At 39.4% G+C, this 18,803-nt stretch overlaps 1 protein-coding gene and 3 long non-coding RNA genes across 4 annotated transcripts in view; 2 read left to right on the top strand and 2 right to left on the bottom strand.

Annotated features, from left to right (window-relative positions):
* Positions 1-5,945: 5,945 nt before the first annotated feature.
* Positions 5,946-8,597, bottom strand: LOC113008697 (uncharacterized). The gene is made up of 4 exons (XR_013902752.1): positions 8,489-8,597; positions 6,833-6,938; positions 6,551-6,738; positions 5,946-6,468 (listed from the first exon to the last, which is right to left on the bottom strand). It is a non-coding gene; the product is annotated as an uncharacterized LOC113008697 (long non-coding RNA).
* Positions 8,598-9,522: 925 nt separating this feature from the next.
* On the top strand, positions 9,523-12,065 carry LOC145421404 (uncharacterized). Its single transcript, XR_013902754.1, has 3 exons — positions 9,523-9,613; positions 11,453-11,589; positions 11,682-12,065. It is a non-coding gene; the product is annotated as an uncharacterized LOC145421404 (long non-coding RNA).
* Positions 12,066-12,072: 7 nt separating this feature from the next.
* Positions 12,073-17,950, bottom strand: LOC113008569 (cornifelin-like). The gene is made up of 4 exons (XM_080291682.1): positions 17,731-17,950; positions 13,194-13,299; positions 12,875-13,062; positions 12,073-12,605 (listed from the first exon to the last, which is right to left on the bottom strand). The coding sequence occupies exons 1-4, from the start codon at positions 17,785-17,787 to the stop codon at positions 12,375-12,377; spliced, it is 582 nt and encodes a 193-aa protein (XP_080147808.1). The 5' UTR covers positions 17,788-17,950; the 3' UTR covers positions 12,073-12,374.
* LOC145421403 (uncharacterized) overlaps positions 14,170-18,803 on the top strand; it is a 57,011-nt gene continuing 52,377 nt past the window's right edge. The window contains exon 1 of the long non-coding RNA XR_013902753.1: positions 14,170-14,341. This is a non-coding gene — a long non-coding RNA (uncharacterized LOC145421403). The remainder of the gene's footprint in view (positions 14,342-18,803) is intronic.

Below are 18,803 nucleotides of genomic sequence, written 5' to 3'. Positions count from 1 at the left end.
AGGGCCTTCAAGCTGGGAGTGATTAAACCACTATTTAAAAAACATCACTTTGTTTTCTCTGTATTAGTATCTCTGCCTTATAATATAAAGCACCTTGATGTGACCACTGTTGTGATTTGGCACAATATAAATAAAATTGAACTGAATTGAGTGTCTCTGCAGGTCAGTGTATGCCAATGAGGCCATGCAAAACTGTCAATGAAATGATCAGAGCCTTTATCATCCTTTAATGAAGTTAGTTGCACCTTAAGTGTGTTTATTTAGCAATTGGAAGAGAAAAAGAGTCACTCATTTTCTTCTAAAAATCTTTGTCAGAGGAGACGACCAACAAGCAACTACAAAGTTTAATGAAATCACTAGTTTTATTACATATAGTTCAATTCTACCCAGTGTAAGGTGGATTTCTTACAGCTCAGAAGACAGCTGCTAAACCAAGGTATTTACAAAATGTAGCGTATCCTCACGCCACATCGCGGTTCACTTACTAAGGGTGTAGAAATTATTTATAAGGGTGTGGGGAAGGTTTTTTATGGCTTAAAATATATAAAAATAATATAATAAACACGTGGTTTCTACTTGGTGGATTCTCATCGATCACGAGGGGTGTCGCAATGTAACCCCTACGATGATCAGGGATGTAGGACCCATATGAGTCGTTCCTTTTTTGGATTAAGAGGGTTGGTTTAAATGCAAACACTGTATTGGTGCACGGGTGTGGGGCGTGACTCATGGGTGTGTTAGGTGATAAAGGTGGTTGCACTCACCTGTTCACCACACATGATGTTGATGACACAAAGGTAGCGTGAACATGAGGGGAAACTTTCTGTTGACCACAGCTTGAGTCATTTTGATGCATTTTTGTATGCAGCCTGAGTTTGGTTTAGTGCACTAATTGATGCCATAGGCCGATGTTGTAGTTTGACATAGCAATTGGTGTAATGTTTGTGAGTTGTGTTCATGTTTGTGCAGTCTGTGCATTTGTATCCTGTTTGATCCCATGTACTGGTTTTGTATAGTGGACAGTACAACGTGGAATTAAAGGAGCAAATAGTACAGAAGTGCATCTCATGTGTTTATTGTTGCGCAACATCTGTGTCCTCATGTTTTGCCTGCCGCGGCCGTTGGTTGGAGGAGTTGCAACAAGGGATCTTGGTTCAAGCCCTGGCTGGATCCCTTCATAGTAGAGTTTGGTTGGTCTCCCTGTGGTTGTGAAGGTTTCCTCTGAATACCTCGTCTTCCTCCTGCACTCAGCTGAGTAACACTCAGGGTTACTGTTCAGAAGACGTGTTTGAGATTTAACTCATTTAAAGGAGTTTAGATTTTGCTCCCAGCTGTATAACCCTATTGTTGCAGCCCTACCAGCCACAGCGCCGCCTCAGACCCTCAGGCAGGCTCTTTTAGCTTTACACGTTTTACTTATGTGAAGCATTCACTTAACAGTGTTTTTCACAATGGCTAAAATAATAAACTGGTGTTAAACAATCTTTTCCAGCTTGGAAGCCACGCCTCCTGTGACGCTGCTGTGTTACAGTGGATAAGTCGGCCATGTGTGAGATCTCTGAAGCTGTTTGCATTGATAGTGTGATTTGATAAGCTCTTTATCTGCACACAGTTTCCAGGTCAAATTAAGCCCATGCTTTCTGTTTTGTACGACATCATGTTCAAACTGACAGATTCATTCATTCAAGAGGATCTTTGCATGCTTTGGATTTTGTGTTTGGCATAGATGAAGTTCACAAGCGGTCGAACTGATTTACCACTGAGGAAATGATAGGTAATAGTTAAACCTTAAAACTGATTTCTTTTATTCAATCTTTAAGCTATTAAAAGAGTCAGATGACTTAACTAAGCATAGACCTGCTGCTGGTCATTGTTTCTTTGTCATTTAAGTGACGCAGATATTCAATTCCTAATTTGATGACGTGACAACAGGTTAGTTCCTTGTTAGTTTTCAGTTTCAGAGCTGTTGGACTCGACCTGAAACAGTGATTTAAATAAAACAAAACAAACAGCAACAGCACAAAAGCTTCTCAGAGGATGTAAGATAAAACTGAAAATGGGGCCTGAACTCTTTATTGATTCAGTTCAACATTCTTAAACTCGTTTTGCTATCAGAACAGGAATAAAACCAAAAACAACTGACTACACAGCTGAGAAAGGCCACATGTTAACTGGGTTACTCTCGATACTGATGACGGTTTTTCTTGTAATGCTTTAACTCACTTTTTAATTTATCCAGTCGCAGTACACCACTTTGCAGTGACACAAGTCACATTTAGAGTTTGTGTTATGTAATTGCCAATTGTGACCACAGGGAGGCACTGTGTGACAAAACTGCTTTGAAAAAATGACAAAGCAGTAAACTTCTCTGATTCTTCTCTCTTCTTGTTTTATGAGAAAGTACATCCGTTTCTGACTCCAGTCTAAAAATAGTCAGGTCACCCAAGAAGTTTACTTTTAATTCTTTTCCTGGTTTTACTTGTTAGGCAAGTCACAGCAAAGAACTCCTGATGTTTCACCTTGTTGGCTGTTTGTCTGCGGTGAGCTGTATTCCTATATGCCCTCCTTCCTTACCACAGATTTAATGTAAACCCAGAGAGTTATCAGCTGTTTAAGAATCAAATTGTTTGTATTTGTATCATTGTTTCGGTATTCCTTATAGACCTTCTTTACTGTCCTTCCTCTGTGCTGTGTAATCACTGAATCTTGTCAGATTTGTTTTTGACACCAAGCATCATTGTAAGTACATATAAAACGTGAGTTTTTAATTTACTCCACTTGGATTCTGTGTTGCTATTTATAAAAGACATTTTGTCACAAAGACCCAGTATTTGTGTTTCAGTCTTTGTAATTATGTTCTTTGATTATTCTTGTTCATGTTGTTGGGTTTCTTTAGCTCTCAGTGATCTTAGTCGCGTCACCTCAGCCTGTGTTTGAGTCTGTGTGTTGTTCACCTCCTGTCACTGTTAGTTACTGTTGTCTCTGTGCTCCATGTTCTGTTTCTGTGCCTCCCCTGTGTTCCTGGTGTGTTGTCTCTAGTGAACATTTATTTCTGCTTTCTTATTCTCTTCATTTAGTCTCCATGTGCTTGGTTCTGTGCCTGTTGTGTTTCCTGTTTTATTTTGATGTGTTAGTGTCTGCGTCGTACCCTCAGGGTGCTGTGTTTATGGTAACATCTTAGTTCCCTGTTTCCAGTTTTCCCCTTAGAGCTTTGTGCTTTGAGTTTCTAGTTTGGGTTATCGTGAGTTTTCTCAGCAAATAAAGCTGTGCTTTGAGTTAACAGATCATCTGCAGGGGAATGGCTTATTTGAAGAGTTTCAGTCAGGTTTCAGAGCTCATCACAGCACAGAAACAGCTTTAGTGAAGGTTACAAATGATCTTCTTATGGCCTCTGACAGTGAACTCATTTCTGTGCTTGTCCTGCTAGACCTCAGTGCAGCGTTCGATACTGTCGACCATAATATCCTATTAGAGTGATTAGAACATGCTGTAGGTATTACAGGTACTGCACTGCAGTGGTTTGTATCATACCTATCTAATAGACTCCAGTTTGTTCATGTAAATGGAGAGTCCTCTTCACACACTGAGGTTAATTATGGAGTTCCACAGGGTTCAGTGCTAGGACCAATTCTGTTTACATTATACATGCTTCCCTTAGGCAGCATCATTAGAAGACATAGCATACATTTTAACTGCTATGCAGATGACACCCAGCTCTATCTGTCCATGAAGCCAGATAACACACACCAATTAGTTAAACTGCAGGGATGTCTTAAAGACATAAAGACCTGGATGGCCGCTAACTTTCTGCTTCTTAATTCAGATAAAACTGAGGTTATTGTACTCGGCCCTGAAAATCTTAGAAATATGGTATCTAAGCAGATTCTTACTCTGGATGGCATTACCTTGGCCTCCAGTAACACTGTGAGGAATAGGGATGGGTACCGGAATCCGGTGCCATGATGGCACCGGTTCTGACATAAACGGTAGTAACCAGACCGAAAAGCAGCACACATTTCGCTGCTTTATTTCGGTGCTTTTTTTTCCTGAGCTGTGATACACTTTAGATTCTAGCCAATCATTTTACGTTTCCGAGGATAGTAGGCAAAAGAGGCAAACTCAGCAGCCTGCAACAAGTGCTTTAAGCTGATACTGTGATACTGTCAAAGGAGGTAACACCTCGAATCCGATGAAACACCTGGCGACGCATAGCGTTTTTTTAAAAGCCGAGAAATGCACTGAATTTGATAGCTTGCTGCGAGACCTCACACCGAGCACATCTACTGCGGGTGGGTTGCCTGTTATCGGACCCTGAGTTAGCAACATCCCCCAAAAACCCGAAGAGGAGAGTCCTGGCCCCTAGCCCTGCCAGTGTAGCAGAAATGATGAGGATGATGATGGCAGCAGCAGCCGTTCTTCTCTGCGTGAGTAGCTTAATGTTGTTCGTGTTTAATTTACGTTGAGTAGGCTAACCACGTTATTACATTAATGCATGTAAGGTGAACTAGCAAACACCGTCGTAGTTACATGCAGCTGTCTTCTTGTTTGATGGCAGATGCTCCCTTCACCCTGGCCAAAAAGGCTAAAATGACCAAAGAAAAAGAGGAAAACAGCTAAACATGAGAGGTTTTTGGACAAAGTGTGTGTGTTTTTTTTTTTTTTTCTCATTGTTTAAGCACTGCTTCCAGCCAAGAGTGATACCATATATGCCCCATAGCTGCAGAAAAGGCTAACATTGTTATCTTTTTACAAAAAAACAGCTAAACATGAGAGGTTTTTGGACCAATTTTGTGTTCTCCATTCTTTAAACACCGGTTTGAGCACCGTTTAAGCACTGTTACAGTTTCAAAAGTACCGGTTTGGCACCGGTATCGGATAAAACCTAAACGATACCCATCGAGGAACCTTTTCTAGTCCTGACAGGGACTAGAAAGAGAGAGCAGATTTCTCCTGTTTTGGCTTCCCTTCATTGGCTTCCTGTTAAATCCAGAATTCAAAATCCTGCTCCTCACATACAAGGTCTTAAATAATCAGGCCCCATCTTGTCTTAATGACCTTGTAGTACCATATCACCCTATTAGAGCACTTCGCTCTCGCTCTGCAGGCCTACTTGTTGTTCCTAGAGTATTTAAAAGTAGAATGGGAGGGAGAGCCTTCAGTTTTCAGGCCCCTCTTCTGTGGAACCAGCTTCCAGTTTGGATTCAGGAGACAGACACTATCTCTACTTTCAAGATTAGGCTTCAAACTTTCCTTTTTGCTAAAGCATATAGTTAGGGCTGGACCAGGTGACCCTGAATCCTCCCTTAGACGTAGGCTGCCGGGGGATTCCCATGATGCATTGAGTTTTTCCATTCCAGTCACCTTTCTCACCTTTGTGTTAATAGACCTCTCTGCATTGAATCATATCTGTTATTAATCTCTGTCTCTCTTCCACAGCATGTCTTTATCCTGTCTTCCTTCTCTCACCCCAACCGGTCGCAGCAGATGGCCCCGCCCCTCCCTGGGCCTGGTTCTGCTGGAGGTTTCTTCCTGTTAAAAAGGAGTTTTTCCTTCCCACTGTCGCCAAAGTGCTTGCTCATAGGGGGTCATATGATTGTTGGGTTTTTCTCTGTACCTATGAAGCACCTTGAGGTGACTTTTGTTGTGATTTGGCGCTATATAAATAAAATTGAATTGAGTTTAATTTTTCCGTCTGATAGTCCTGCATTTGGGTCCTTCCTCCTGCCACACAGCACACACTTAGACACATTTTAAGAAAGACAAATTAATGAGGAGTGAAATTAAAAAAACAAAAAAAGCCACTGCAGGACTCCTGTTTGATCTTTATGGTGTCATGAAAGCTGTGCCGAGCACATCAGGTCTTCATCAATCTCAGTAAACTGTAAACTGATCTGAGGCAGAGTTTGGTGAATCTAAAGTAGGATTGCAAAATGATCATAAATGTCTTGGATTTCATATTTTTATTGATGAAAAAACACTTTACATCAGTTTTAACATCAGAGCAGATCTAACACCACGTTTAGCTCTCTACATGCAAGTATGTTTTTCTCATTAGCAGAAAAATTAAGACTAAAATTCAATCCTCTGTATTATTACTGAAGCTATGCAGTGACTAATCTAAAAAGGCGACTCATGCATCTAAGCTGATAGAAATATTTAACGATACTCTCAATTCAAAATGACTTCATTGTCTCATTTCACTGATAGAAACATCAACACAAACTCGGATTTCTGTCACTGTGAGACCACAGCGAATCTTGGTTGAGCCATATAAGCAGCTGGCACTGGTTGTGAAGGCATCATCATGGGTGCCTGCATGACTGGAACAGGCTGCATGTTCACAATGTTGTTATTCTGTATGTTGACCACAGTGGGGCCTTGCTTACGATGCTTTAACTCACGATGCATCTGACACCAGGAGCACGTGGCGCAGCAATAGGAAATTGCAATATCCTTACAGAGAGAGCCCTGCAGAGAGACGGTACAACCATTATTTATTTATTTCTCCATTTCTGCTTCATGACATTGTCTCATTGTCACTGCTTTATACCTTGATGCCATATCTGTTTCGCATGGCAACCCTTAAAGACAAGACTGCAGGAGGAACACAAACAGGTATCCCACAGGCTGTTAATCCACCAGAGCAACATGTATCACACAAAGGGAGACAGCTATTCTCTCCAAACCTTCCTGCAACGGTGCTGGCGAGGCAGGAGCCGCACCAGAAACCATAGCAGCCTGAAAAACAGAAATACATCACCAAAGTGGTAACATGTCTGAAGTGCCTAAGACCCCAGAAATGACAAGAAAAAGATCTTAAACTTCTTCTTACAAGTACTCGCATCCTCAAAGCAATCCAAGAGACCACTGTCCCAGTCTGTCAAGGGGTTTTCTGCCATTGTGTGTTGAGGTTCAGCCACAGACACTAAATAATTACTCTGTAAAAGTAGAATGAAGTAGAGAAAACCCAAATACAACAATTGCAATTAAAGTCAGCTTTGTCTTCACCTTTGTCTTCTTTCAGCTGAGACAGAAAGCTAAAGAAACAGTAATCCGTGCCCTTTTTACAACTTGGTTGTATTACTGTAAAGCTTTATATACTGGTGTTACCATTTTGCCCTGTGTCGTCTTCAGCTGCTGCAAAATGTTGGATCACAGCTTTTAACTGGCTGCACAGTTAAAGTGCTTAAATGGTCTTCCCCGACCTTCCCTCTCTGAGCTGCACTTGCTTTTCCGCTCACATCAACTAACCGACTGCTCCTGGATGTGTCGAGGACACTGCGGAGGCTCAGACGGACTTTTGCCGTAGCGGGTCCCAAGTTTTGAAATTTGTTACCATTTCACATTAGAGAGGTCTCTTCACTGCCAATTCTTAAATCCAGTCTAAAGATCCACGTCTTCTGCTTGGTGTTTGACCCAGTTTGAGATATTTATCATTCATTTAAAATTCTTTTACTCGTGTTTATCTTGTATTGATGTTTTTAAAAAATGTTTGAATTCTATTTTATATTTAATGTATTTATTAATAAGAATATCTCTAGAATATCCCAAAATCTGACATGTTTGTGAACCAGGACACGGACCCCATTAAGCCAGGTGACGTCTGGTCCCATTTGGCTTTAGTTACGTAGTTAGGAACATGTTACAAGTTTTGAGGGTTTTTTCAGGGTACATTACTTGTGAATCAGGACATTGTTATATATAGCTACTTTGACATAGTCCGATTGATTGCAAGGCTAATTTATGACGTTTTTATATTTCTATTTAACCCTTTCAGGCACAGTGTCACTACAGTGGTCAGCTATTGATGGTACACTCAAAAAAATGAAATTGGGTCGTTGTTACATGTACAAGATTCAAACTTGTAATTTGAACTAAATAATTTCATGTTTCTATGGTGAACGTATTTAAATCATGTACCATTTGCATGAAATTCAACTTAATTTGTTCTTGTTGAAATGATACAATCTAGTAAGAGTGGTTAGTTGCCCTGACTTGCCTGGACTGGTTCGTTGTCTCTATGAAATCATCAACACTCATATTGGTTCATTACGCAAGCCTAGCAGTATTTGCCTTGATTAACAAAGTATTTGTTCAAACAACAAGATTTCATTGTGTTTTCCTAAAGTTTTTAACTTATGCAGAATGAATTAAAACAAATTTCACTTTACATACTTCAATAAATCACTTCAAGTAAATGCAAGTATACTACGGTGATGATGATAAAATTGAAGATCAAAAATCTTTTTTTTTTCATGTCTAAAGATGAATAAAAATACTTAAGAAAAGAAAATCCAGATTGACACTGTCACTATTCATGCATGAAAGGGTTAAGTTTCTATTGTATATTCACCCTCCATCCATAATAAAGAAAACTAAACCAATAAAATATCAGAATCTCTGATAAATGAAATAACTGAACTGACAGCATCATTAACATCAAGCACTAAAGAAAAAAAAGAGATGACACAACAAACTCTTCACTTACTTCTTATTCTGCACTCTGATGTCTCTCCTCTCCAGCACTCAGTCACACTCTGTTCTTCTTTATCAAAGGAGGTCATGACACACAGTCCAGTGAAACCATTGGACATGTGAGCATGACTGGTAATGAATGTATTTGAATATTCAATTGGCTTCACAGAGGTTAAGTGTGAGTGAACTACTAAAACCAGTGGTTTGATGTAAATATTGGCTACTACTAACACAAATAAGACTTAAAGAGCAATGCTCTAATACATGTGAGTGAAAAGCGCAAGGGACTGAATGAATAACTGAATAAACGTATAACTGACTGCTGGATTGTAGCCTTTTAGTAAAACTTTGTAACCACCGAGAGAACTGTGGGTTCAGGATGAAGGCTACGAGATCAAGCCTGTCATCATCACTAAAAGAAGCTTGTTAAAAACACTTTTAAATTGAGAGTTTCAGCATGAAAACTACTGCAATTTGTAACTCTTGTGCTTATTTGTGGTCATAGATCAACAAAGTCAGGAAAGTGAAAGTGATGGAGGAAGAGAGCCAAGAGCTGTGGCTATGAAGAGTTTGCTGAGTATTCTTGGGAAAACAGAGATGGGAAAGTTGACCTGTGGTTATGCTTGTTCCTAGTAGAGGTGTTAGGGTTTAGTTTACATCAGTGTGCCTACCATCTTTCTCTCTTTTAACCGCGGTCAATAAAATGTCTTTGGTTGTGTGTGGAGAATGCCCACAAACACCCAAATATAATACATTTAGAGACTGTAGTAGTTTGTGGGGCAGAGCTTCACTTTCATGCAGTCTTTGGGTGAATCTGATATTTAAAATGAACAGAACATTCCTCTACATAGAAACAATGTTTGCATGTTTGAAATGTGCCAAACTATGAGTAGGTGTCTGTTGCATGGATTCTTTTTCCTTGTTTCTCCAGATATCAATTCCTTGTTGAGCTAAAATGATAACACTGTAAACTAGTACACTTGAAGGATTACATTTAGATTCTCAAAGTTTCATTATTTTATTTGAACTTATACTATATCCATTTGCAGATGCACACAAGTATGGTTTTAAGACAATGCAGCAGTATGAGTGTGCTGGTTTGGGACAAAAATGTCATCTACCTACCAACAAGCAGAGGGTAAGTAGAAATCCTGTCCATAGGCTTGATTTTTTGCATTTGCGCAATATCTCTGTTTTAGAAATCACATGACTATCCAGCGTTGCAACCAGGAAAGAGTTGCAGTCTTACACACCTCCCTGCAGCTTCTCTCCCCCTGCTGTGACCCCAAACCCCATCACCATAGCAACTGTATCTGCTCACAGACCGACAAACCAACCAAAACTGACTTAAGCATAAAACAATCACAAAGAAAGAACAACATAGTTTCCTCAGCTCCATCAGTGTGTCCGTTATACCCCATTCCTAAAAGAATGCTTAAAGACATCGTACCATTAGGTAATGATTCACACAAATTACCATCATTTATCTCTGTTAATGGGGTACGTACAAAGGGCCTTCAAGCTGGGAGTGATTAAACCACTATTTAAAAAACATCACTTTGTTTTCTCTGTATTAGTATCTCTGCCTTATAATATAAAGCACCTTGATGTGACCACTGTTGTGATTTGGCACAATATAAATAAAATTGAACTGAATTGAGTGTCTCTGCAGGTCAGTGTATGCCAATGAGGCCATGCAAAACTGTCAATGAAATGATCAGAGCCTTTATCATCCTTTAATGAAGTTGGTTGCACCTTAAGTGTGTTTATTTAGCAATTGGAAGAGAAAGAGTATTTACGAAATGTAGCGTATCCTCACGACACATTATAAGAGTATGGGGAGGGTTTTTATGGCTTAAAATATATAAAAATAATATAATAAACATGTGGTTTCTACTTGGTGGATTCTCACCGATCACGAGGGGTGTCGGAACGTAACCTCTGGGATAATCAGGGACCTTGGTTCAAGCCCTGACTGGAGTCTTTCAAAGTAGAGTTTGGATGGTCTCCCTGTGTCTGCGTGGGTTTCATCTGAATACTTCAGCTTCCTCCCACACTCATCTGACATGCATGTCAGGTTATCTGGCTAAGTGGAAAAACTTGCTGTAGGTGGCAGGTAGACAAAGTCCTCAAAGAATACAAAATTAGTCCAAGTTTATCAAAAATTAAATTTGACTCCAGCCTTTAATATGCTCTGAGGAAGTTCATTGACAGTAAAAGTGTGCTTATGTAATAAAAAGCAGAGATTATGCAATTCTGCCTGATCTGTTAAGGCTAATGCTGAATGTTCAGTTTCATTTCTGCTTAATCGTAACTTAACATTTCTGTGTCACACGGAAGCAAATACAGGATGTACATTCTTGATGTCACATTTTTGGTCTGTTAGTCATTAAATGCGCTTTGGACTAAACCAGCTTTTCTTACTTTCTTACTAACTGCTAATGACAGTTCAGTTTCTGTTCTGCTTAAACCAACTTTATAGTATAAAATATAAACTTCTAATCAGAGCAGTTTTTCCAGCTTGCATGGCAGCCAGGTGCAGTCGTCTCTTTGTCAGTGTGATTCAACGAACGCATTATTAGGATGCACTTGCCAGGTCATATTAAGTCTTAAACCCTGAGCGTCACATGTCCGTAGAGATTCATTTGTTCAAGAGGCTTTTTTCATGTTTGGATGTTCTCTTTGATGTTGACAGAAGTCACAGGTTTCCTACAGAGGTAAAGTTAGTTAATTTCTAAAACAAATTATATGAATACATAATTTTTAAAACCCTTTCCTGCTGTTGGCTGTCAAGCAGGAGACTGTTTTTCCTTTGCCAGTCTGTTGCTACTCATGGTGATAACTTGGTCATCAGTTCCTTATGATTCTCTCGTTGTTCAGCTGTGTACTTACTTTGTTTCCTTGAGCCTACAGCTTGCATAGTTTCAACTTTCAATTCAATTCAATTCAATTCAATAAAACTTTATTGATCCTGAAGGTTGACCCCAAAGGAAATTGGGACAGTTGGCAGTCTTGTGTCGGGCTCTCATCCGCCTTCACCCTGTTTCACCGCTTCACCTTCAGAAGTTAGATCTTCCCCATCTGCCGCTCACTCGGCCTCCTGCCCACTCTGAGGTTTAAATCAGCGCACACCTCATTCAGTCTCTTTCTTTCAGACGCTCAGTTCCCCTCTCTCTCACTGAACCAGCTTCTCCTGTGTTTTGCAGCCTTACAACTCAGTGAACCCCGTTTGGAAACCCTGTGTCATTATGGCTAAGTTGACTGTGTTTTGCCTTAAGAACGTGATTGTGATCACTGTTTGAGTTTGGGGTTTGTTCATCTCCTGCATCGGCCTCTGGGCCTTGTTACACTTGTGTAATTTTCTGAGTCTTTCCTTGTATGCTAACATTTTTTTCTCCCTTTGTCAAGGAGGGATACCCAGCATCATAGTTATAATAAATGGCTCTTTATATTGAAAACACCAGACAAACATACTGCATGACACAAAGCATCAGTGTAAAGTCTGAAACAAACGCTTCATGGTGGATTTTTGCAGTTGAAACACTCATTCAATAAACTCTCAAAAAGTAGGATAAGACTACAAAAATGGGGCCCAGATTGTAGATTGAATGTTTTTATTCAGTCAGTAAAATATTATTAAATATTGTTATTACTATATTATATTATTACTTATATAATCCTTCCATTTCTGCACTTGCAACTAAGATTCGCATGGGTGAATCATCATTCCCTTCATTTATGTTAACTCTTAACACAGATAATTTTCTTGATAACTAGGAAATCATGAAAATTTATTTAACATAGTCTAATTTCAAAATGATTATATAACACTCTTTCACTGATAAATATGTCAGAACACACTCTGACATTCGGCATTATAAGATCTCTCAGTTTCACTTTTAGTGAATGACAACTCCTGGTTGAGTCATGAAACCAGTTGCAACTGGTTGCGCAGGCATCATCATCACTCCTGGCTGGACAGTTGGAATAGGCTGCATGTTGATGACCGTGTTATTGTGTAAGTTGATGACAGTTGGTGTTTTCTTGCGATGCTTTAACTCGCGATGCATCTGACACCAGGAGCACCACTCACAGAAGCAGGAAACTACAATGTCCTTACAGAGAGAGCCCTGCAGAAAGAGAGTACAAGCATTACAGATGTGGTGTAATTCAGGTGGAGGAGCAGGTCATCTACCAACCAGAGGTTTGGTAGATCAATCCCTGGCTCTTCTGGTCCACATGTCACAATATCCTTGCAGCAGATACTGAGTATGTGTGTGAATGTTTGACAAAAAACATTTTGAAATCAAATATGGATGTTTTTGATTCAGTGAGTGAGACTTGTAATTCCCACTAAAGTCCAGCTTTGAGTTCAGTGTCATCATCTCACGGTTCATACCTTGATGCCATATCTGTTTCGCATGGCAGCTCTTACAGACAAAACTGCAGGAGGAACACAAACAGGTATCCCAAAGGCTGCTAATACACCAGAGCCACATATATCACATAAAGGGAGACAGTTGTTCTCTCCAAATCTTCCTGAAACAGTGCAGGCGAGACAGGGGCAGCACCAGAATCCATAGCAGCCTGAAAAACACAGAAACGCATCAACAAAGTTGTAACAAGTCTGAAAAGATGAAGGCAACACAAATGAGAAAAAAACTGTAGTCCTGAAAACACAAATGCAATTTATGAGACAAATTTAACTGGCTTCTTACAAGTATTTGCATCCTCAAAGCAGTCAAGGAGACCACTGTCCCAGTCTGTCAAGGGTTTTTCTGCCATTGTATGTTGAACTTCACCCACAGACACTGAACGATCACTCTGTGAAAGTCGAGAAGCAGGAAAAAACAAAATAAAATGAAAATTAAAAGTACAAATTAAATGAAAGTTAAAATTTTGGAGCACTTTCTATCAAACTACAGCAAAAAACTATATGCCGTCGATCTCTTTTGTTTGAAAAAAGCACTTTTATCATTATTAGAGCATTTTCCTTCAGATTAATGAAAAATTTATTCTTTTCACGGTCAAATAAACACTATACTGAAGAAACCAAAGTCTGTCTTAAGGATTTTGTGGTCATTTTTTAATTCTCCAACTAAGCTTTATTAATATATCCATAATTTACATGACATTTTATGTAAAAAGGTAAATATACTACAGCATTACAGAGAGAAACACCTAAACATCCACCATGAACAAGCATTTGGGGAAGTTGGAAAAAAAAGCTTTCTATAAACATCCAAGTGACTTAAAAACAAACAGCAATACATGGTTGATATATCTCAAAAAGATGGCTTGTGTAATTTGAAACACGAGTACAGTAACGCATGGGTAAACAACTCTCTCATGAACAGGATATGTAGACTGGTTTGGAAGTGAAAATCTATTACGCTTACAGTTCAGACAGTTTAATAACTGTCTGTAACACAGTGTAAAAACGGGAATAAAAGCATAAATATTGATACTATTTTGATTAAAATACGCATTTCACAATGGGAATAAACATTGGTAAAAAGCAATTAAATATAACAAATCCTCATAAAAAGCATGTAAACATAAGTTTAATTAATATGTGGATAAATGTTGTGGAGGCAAGACTTTGTCAGATACACTGAGCAACCAATAGTTGACTGGTCTGACCCTCCCCCTGTGTGCGCTCCTCACACACCTGTGTGTGTGCTCCTTGTGTACCAGTCAGCTAAGAAGGAGATACAGGCAGAGAGAAATCAGTCACTCCTGTTGTGGAGAAGCTAACTGGATGTAAAAGCTTTTACGGCGAAAACACTCGGTGACAGTGAATTCCGAAGGCCGTGAGCCCACGCGAGCACTGTGAAGCCCTGCATAGCATTTGCTACTTCACATGGTAAGCCCCAGTCAGTGCATGTGCGCTAGCATAGCATACTACTTGCCGCTAGCTCTGATGCTAATTTCCGCTAGCCATTTTGCAATGAAAGTGCCCTTTCCGAGGCTAAAGAAATTGACTATGTGCACGTTAGCATATGCTACTTCCGGTGCGGAAACTCCTGTGGGGAGCTTTGTTTCCGGTGTCCTATTCACGCCCTGTTTACGGTCCAAAACAAATCAAGAAAATGAATGAATCAAGCGGCGATTTACATTTCTATTGATGTCTTGGGCATTTACACAAAATATCTGTAAATGATGTTCATCAACTTGTCGATATTTTTCCCCCGCGCCTCAGGGCAAAAGAGAAAAGGGATTCAAATGTTATATTTCTCAGCGGTCCCTCGTTTATCATGGGTGTTATGTTCTAAAAATAACGAGCGATAGGTGAAATCAAGCAGCCAATTTTATTTTTTGATGGTGCAAAACGTTTGGTGGACATACTGTACTGCACTTCAGAGTAGGGCTGGGTCATATTATACCGTTCACGGTAATACCGGTATAATGTTAAGCAACGATAGGAAAATGAAATATCGCGATAGAATGGGAGTAAAACGCGCATGCAGGGCCTTTGTTTTCATGCGCACATGGCCGATTGTTGAGTGAAACAGATGAACCAGAATTGGTTTGTAAAAATGGTGCAACTTCAGTGATGTGGAACTGGTTTGGTGTTTGTCCGTCAGATACACAACAAAGCACATTTCTTGGCAGAACATGCAAGCGGCCGTCGTTATTGTCGTATTTGTCGGACTAAGATGCTCTTAAATCTGGGAGTAATCTGGGTCCTAAACTCCGTATGCTTCAGGTCAAACGAACACTGCAGCATCACTGAGCGTTAAAAACTGTCTAAATTCTTTCATCTTTAATAAAACGATCAGCATTGCTGCTTTACCAGGTGTAATTATAAAGTTTAACTTCCAGGCATCCATGAAAACAAAAGTTATTACATTTAATGGAGTTAGAAGTTAGCAGGAAGCTAGCGGAAGTTAGCTCGCTAGTTTCGCTAGTTACCTAAGCATGATACAGCATGTTCTGACTGAGAGATTTCTGAAAAAATTCAAACGTACAGCTCTGCTATCACTTCCAACATAAATGAAGACAGGAAACTAAACAGCAGTGACGTTTGTAGGGTTACTGAAGTTGGGCTAGCTGGTATATAATGATGTGCTACGTGATCGCTAGCGACACAGCTATGTTAGCATAACATAAACAGTGAAGCTGGAGGACGAACACTAACACTTTTCCACTTATAAAAGTTAACGTGAAGGTTCCTCATGGTTAGAGACAAATGCAATCGCATGGCAGGATGCTGTAAACGGACCAAACTTCAGTCAGGAGAAAAACTGAGATAATCCATCCACAATACGAGGTTAGTTATTAATATACTGCAACAACATGGGAATAGAGCAGCTGCCAGAGAATTCAACATTAATGAATCAATGGTACAGAAGTGGAGGAAGCAAGAAGAATGAGTTTAATAAAGTTTGATTTATCTGACTGCTTTGTTTCGCTTAATGTGCCTTATAATCCCGTGCACCTTATGGTCCGAAAAATACGTACTGCACACTGCAGTTTAATGTTGCAAAGCACCTCTTTTTAACGTCAGTGGATATTATACATGGTTATGCTCAGGATATGTCAGCCCATTTCTACTGGAAATGCCTTTTGGTTAAACTTTCAGCAAGGAATTTGCATTTGCACTGTTAAATTTTTATAAAGCTTTAATGTACATAAAAACCAGCTTCTTGTTTAAGTGAAAATAAATGGAAGATTGTCTTTTTGCGCTAGTAATGTTGTGGAGTTGTATTTTGTCTCGCATCAATTATATCGTCGGTTATATCGTTATCGCAAATTTTCAAATATATATCGTGATAAATATTTTTGGCCATATCGCCCTGCTCTACTTCAGAGTCACACTGCCAGCGATCGATGCAGTGATTCTGTACTGTACAGGAGAGACGTCACGGAGGAGATCGTCTGCAGCGATCAGGACGCAGGACACAATGTGATGTAAAAAAAGCATGCAAACTTGCAATAAAAAAAATCTGTGAAACAGCGAGGTGAAAGGTGAACCGCGTTATAGCGAGGGACCACTGTAATTTTGAAGGTAAGTCACAACATACCCTTCGTAAATACTAATGTATAGAAACCGTTACCAGCAATCATTCATTTTTTTGTGTGGCTTTTTTCACGGTTTGTTAACATGCTGTGTAGGTGTGTACTTGACTAGCTGATATCGACATAACGGGGGAAACATCTGGTTTGACTGTTCTTCACCTGTAGTTTGAATGCTGAACATTTGCCTGTTTAAATCATAAGACCAGTCACTATACAGAGATGTGCTTCTGAATGTGGACGATGTGTCTTCTGCTTGTGTTGAGTGATGTAAACAACTGATTGATCTAAACTCGATTGATCATTAGATTTTTTTATGACACAACAGTGGTGAGTGTTCCCACCTTCTGCTCTTTGTAACTTAACGCAATCTTTCCGTTTTCGAGTTTTGGACATGATTTTGGAGTATATCTTCGCAGTAGCGATTGACAGCAAAGTAAAGCTACCGGAAATATACAACCCCACATCCGATCTCAAACCAGGAAGTTAGCATTTTCTCGTGCACAGGGTCAATTAGCACTGAGTCTGTTGCATTTTCATATTACCATGGTATTGATGTAAAATGTGTGGTTTTTTGCAAAGTTGTTATGTTAGTACATGTTCACTTTTCTCATGGTCCTAGTTATGGTTCTGCACACTAAGTATTAGCAGTGTGAAATTAAGTGCCTTTACACACACTTTGCTTAGCTGGAACTTTATAAATCTTAAGCCAATGTGTATTTCTAATGCACTGCTGAGCTATTTTGTATTGTTCTAAATGTGTGTTTCCTGTGCACTTTTTTCCTTTGGAAATTAGAATAAACTTGCTGTACAACATAGAATAATTTGAAAGAAATTTAGAACCACTAAAAGCAGTTAGTAGTAATAATAAGTTATAGACCTTATCGCTTAAATGTTGAACTACTGTGTTCTGACCTGTCCCCAGGTCATTTTTTTTCCTTTGCTTATTTTGAATGGATTGGTTTTGAGGACCTGAGAAGAATCGAGGATCCCTTTTCCAGTACTGGATGGCGAGCCCCAGTCCAATTAGACGGATGAACTGGTAGATTGTAACCCAACTGGAGTGACTATTGAACATTGACGGACTGAAATTGACTTAAAAAAAAGGACACAAAAGACAATACAAGCTTGGGTCTTATTTTGTTTTCAAGAAGCGTGTTCTACTTTTGTTGAGTGTGCACGACCTGCTAAACTTTAATAATTGTTAATAAATGTAATTTTGTTTTCTACACCTACTGTGTAAAAGTCCTCTGTTGTCAGACACCCTTGGCTCCTATGTCTGATCTGGCCCATATTTCCCGTCTGTCCTCGTTTTGTACTTCTACACTGTTAAATACATTTGAGTCTCTTTTTGTTTCATTTAAATAAACCTTGACGTTTTACAGCCACACCCTCATGATGGCCTCTGCTTCTCCAAAGAGGGCTAACAAACAAAACACACTGCGTGTACACCCATGTAATCCAATAAATTATAACGTCAAAGCTTTCTCTTTGTAAACTGCCTCTAGTATCAGGTACAAACAACAAAGTACTAATCACTAAGTTTGTGTGAAAGGACTTGTAGAAAACTGGAAGGTCTTACCTGCCCCTCTGCGCACCTCTTAATGACTGAACGGAGGCTCTTTGGACTGAGTTTATTTCAGTTGGGTCAACACAAATAACACTGCAAAGCTTGAAACTCTGGAAACGGAAAAATGAAACTCAAATCCATTCAGCAATGCCCTTCATGGCCATTGTGTTTTAACCTGTCAATACAAGCGCGCACACCCACACAGCTGTACAAGCAGGTACTCGCAGACTCACGCTGTCTCGGTTAGCTACTGCCTCTAGATGTATGTGGTATTGTTAGTACTGTGTGCTGTTCATTAACATGTATTAATTATTATTACTTACTGCTTCTTTTCATATGTTGGTTGTAGATTTGATTTTTCTGCTGTTTTTTTTTTCTTAAATTTTTTCAGCAGTTTTTGAAGCAGAGTCTCAGTGATTTTTTTCTCTCTCACTCCCTTTTCTTCTGCTCTACATTTCTTTCCCTCTTCTTCTGTTAGCTTTAACCACAATTTCTATTTATTCTTTGTCTTTTCTGCTCCCAGGTCTTGTCCAGTTGGACCAATATAGCAAATGCCATAATGGTCCACTCTGAAGTAAATCTGTTGGGCAGTTTTTGGCCTTCCTACAAATATTCTGATTTCTAGATAAGATAGATAAAGAACTTTATTGTCATTGTAGTTATACAACAAAATTTGTTTGGTAGCTCACAGAGGCCAGCAGCAATAAAACCAGAAGCAGCATAGTAACATAATAACCAA

Source organism: Astatotilapia calliptera, chromosome 17 (genome assembly GCF_964374335.1).
Source record: "Astatotilapia calliptera chromosome 17, fAstCal68.1, whole genome shotgun sequence".
Classification (NCBI taxonomy): Eukaryota; Metazoa; Chordata; class Actinopteri; order Cichliformes; family Cichlidae; genus Astatotilapia; species Astatotilapia calliptera.
This window is presented reverse-complemented; position numbering and strand designations above follow the sequence as displayed.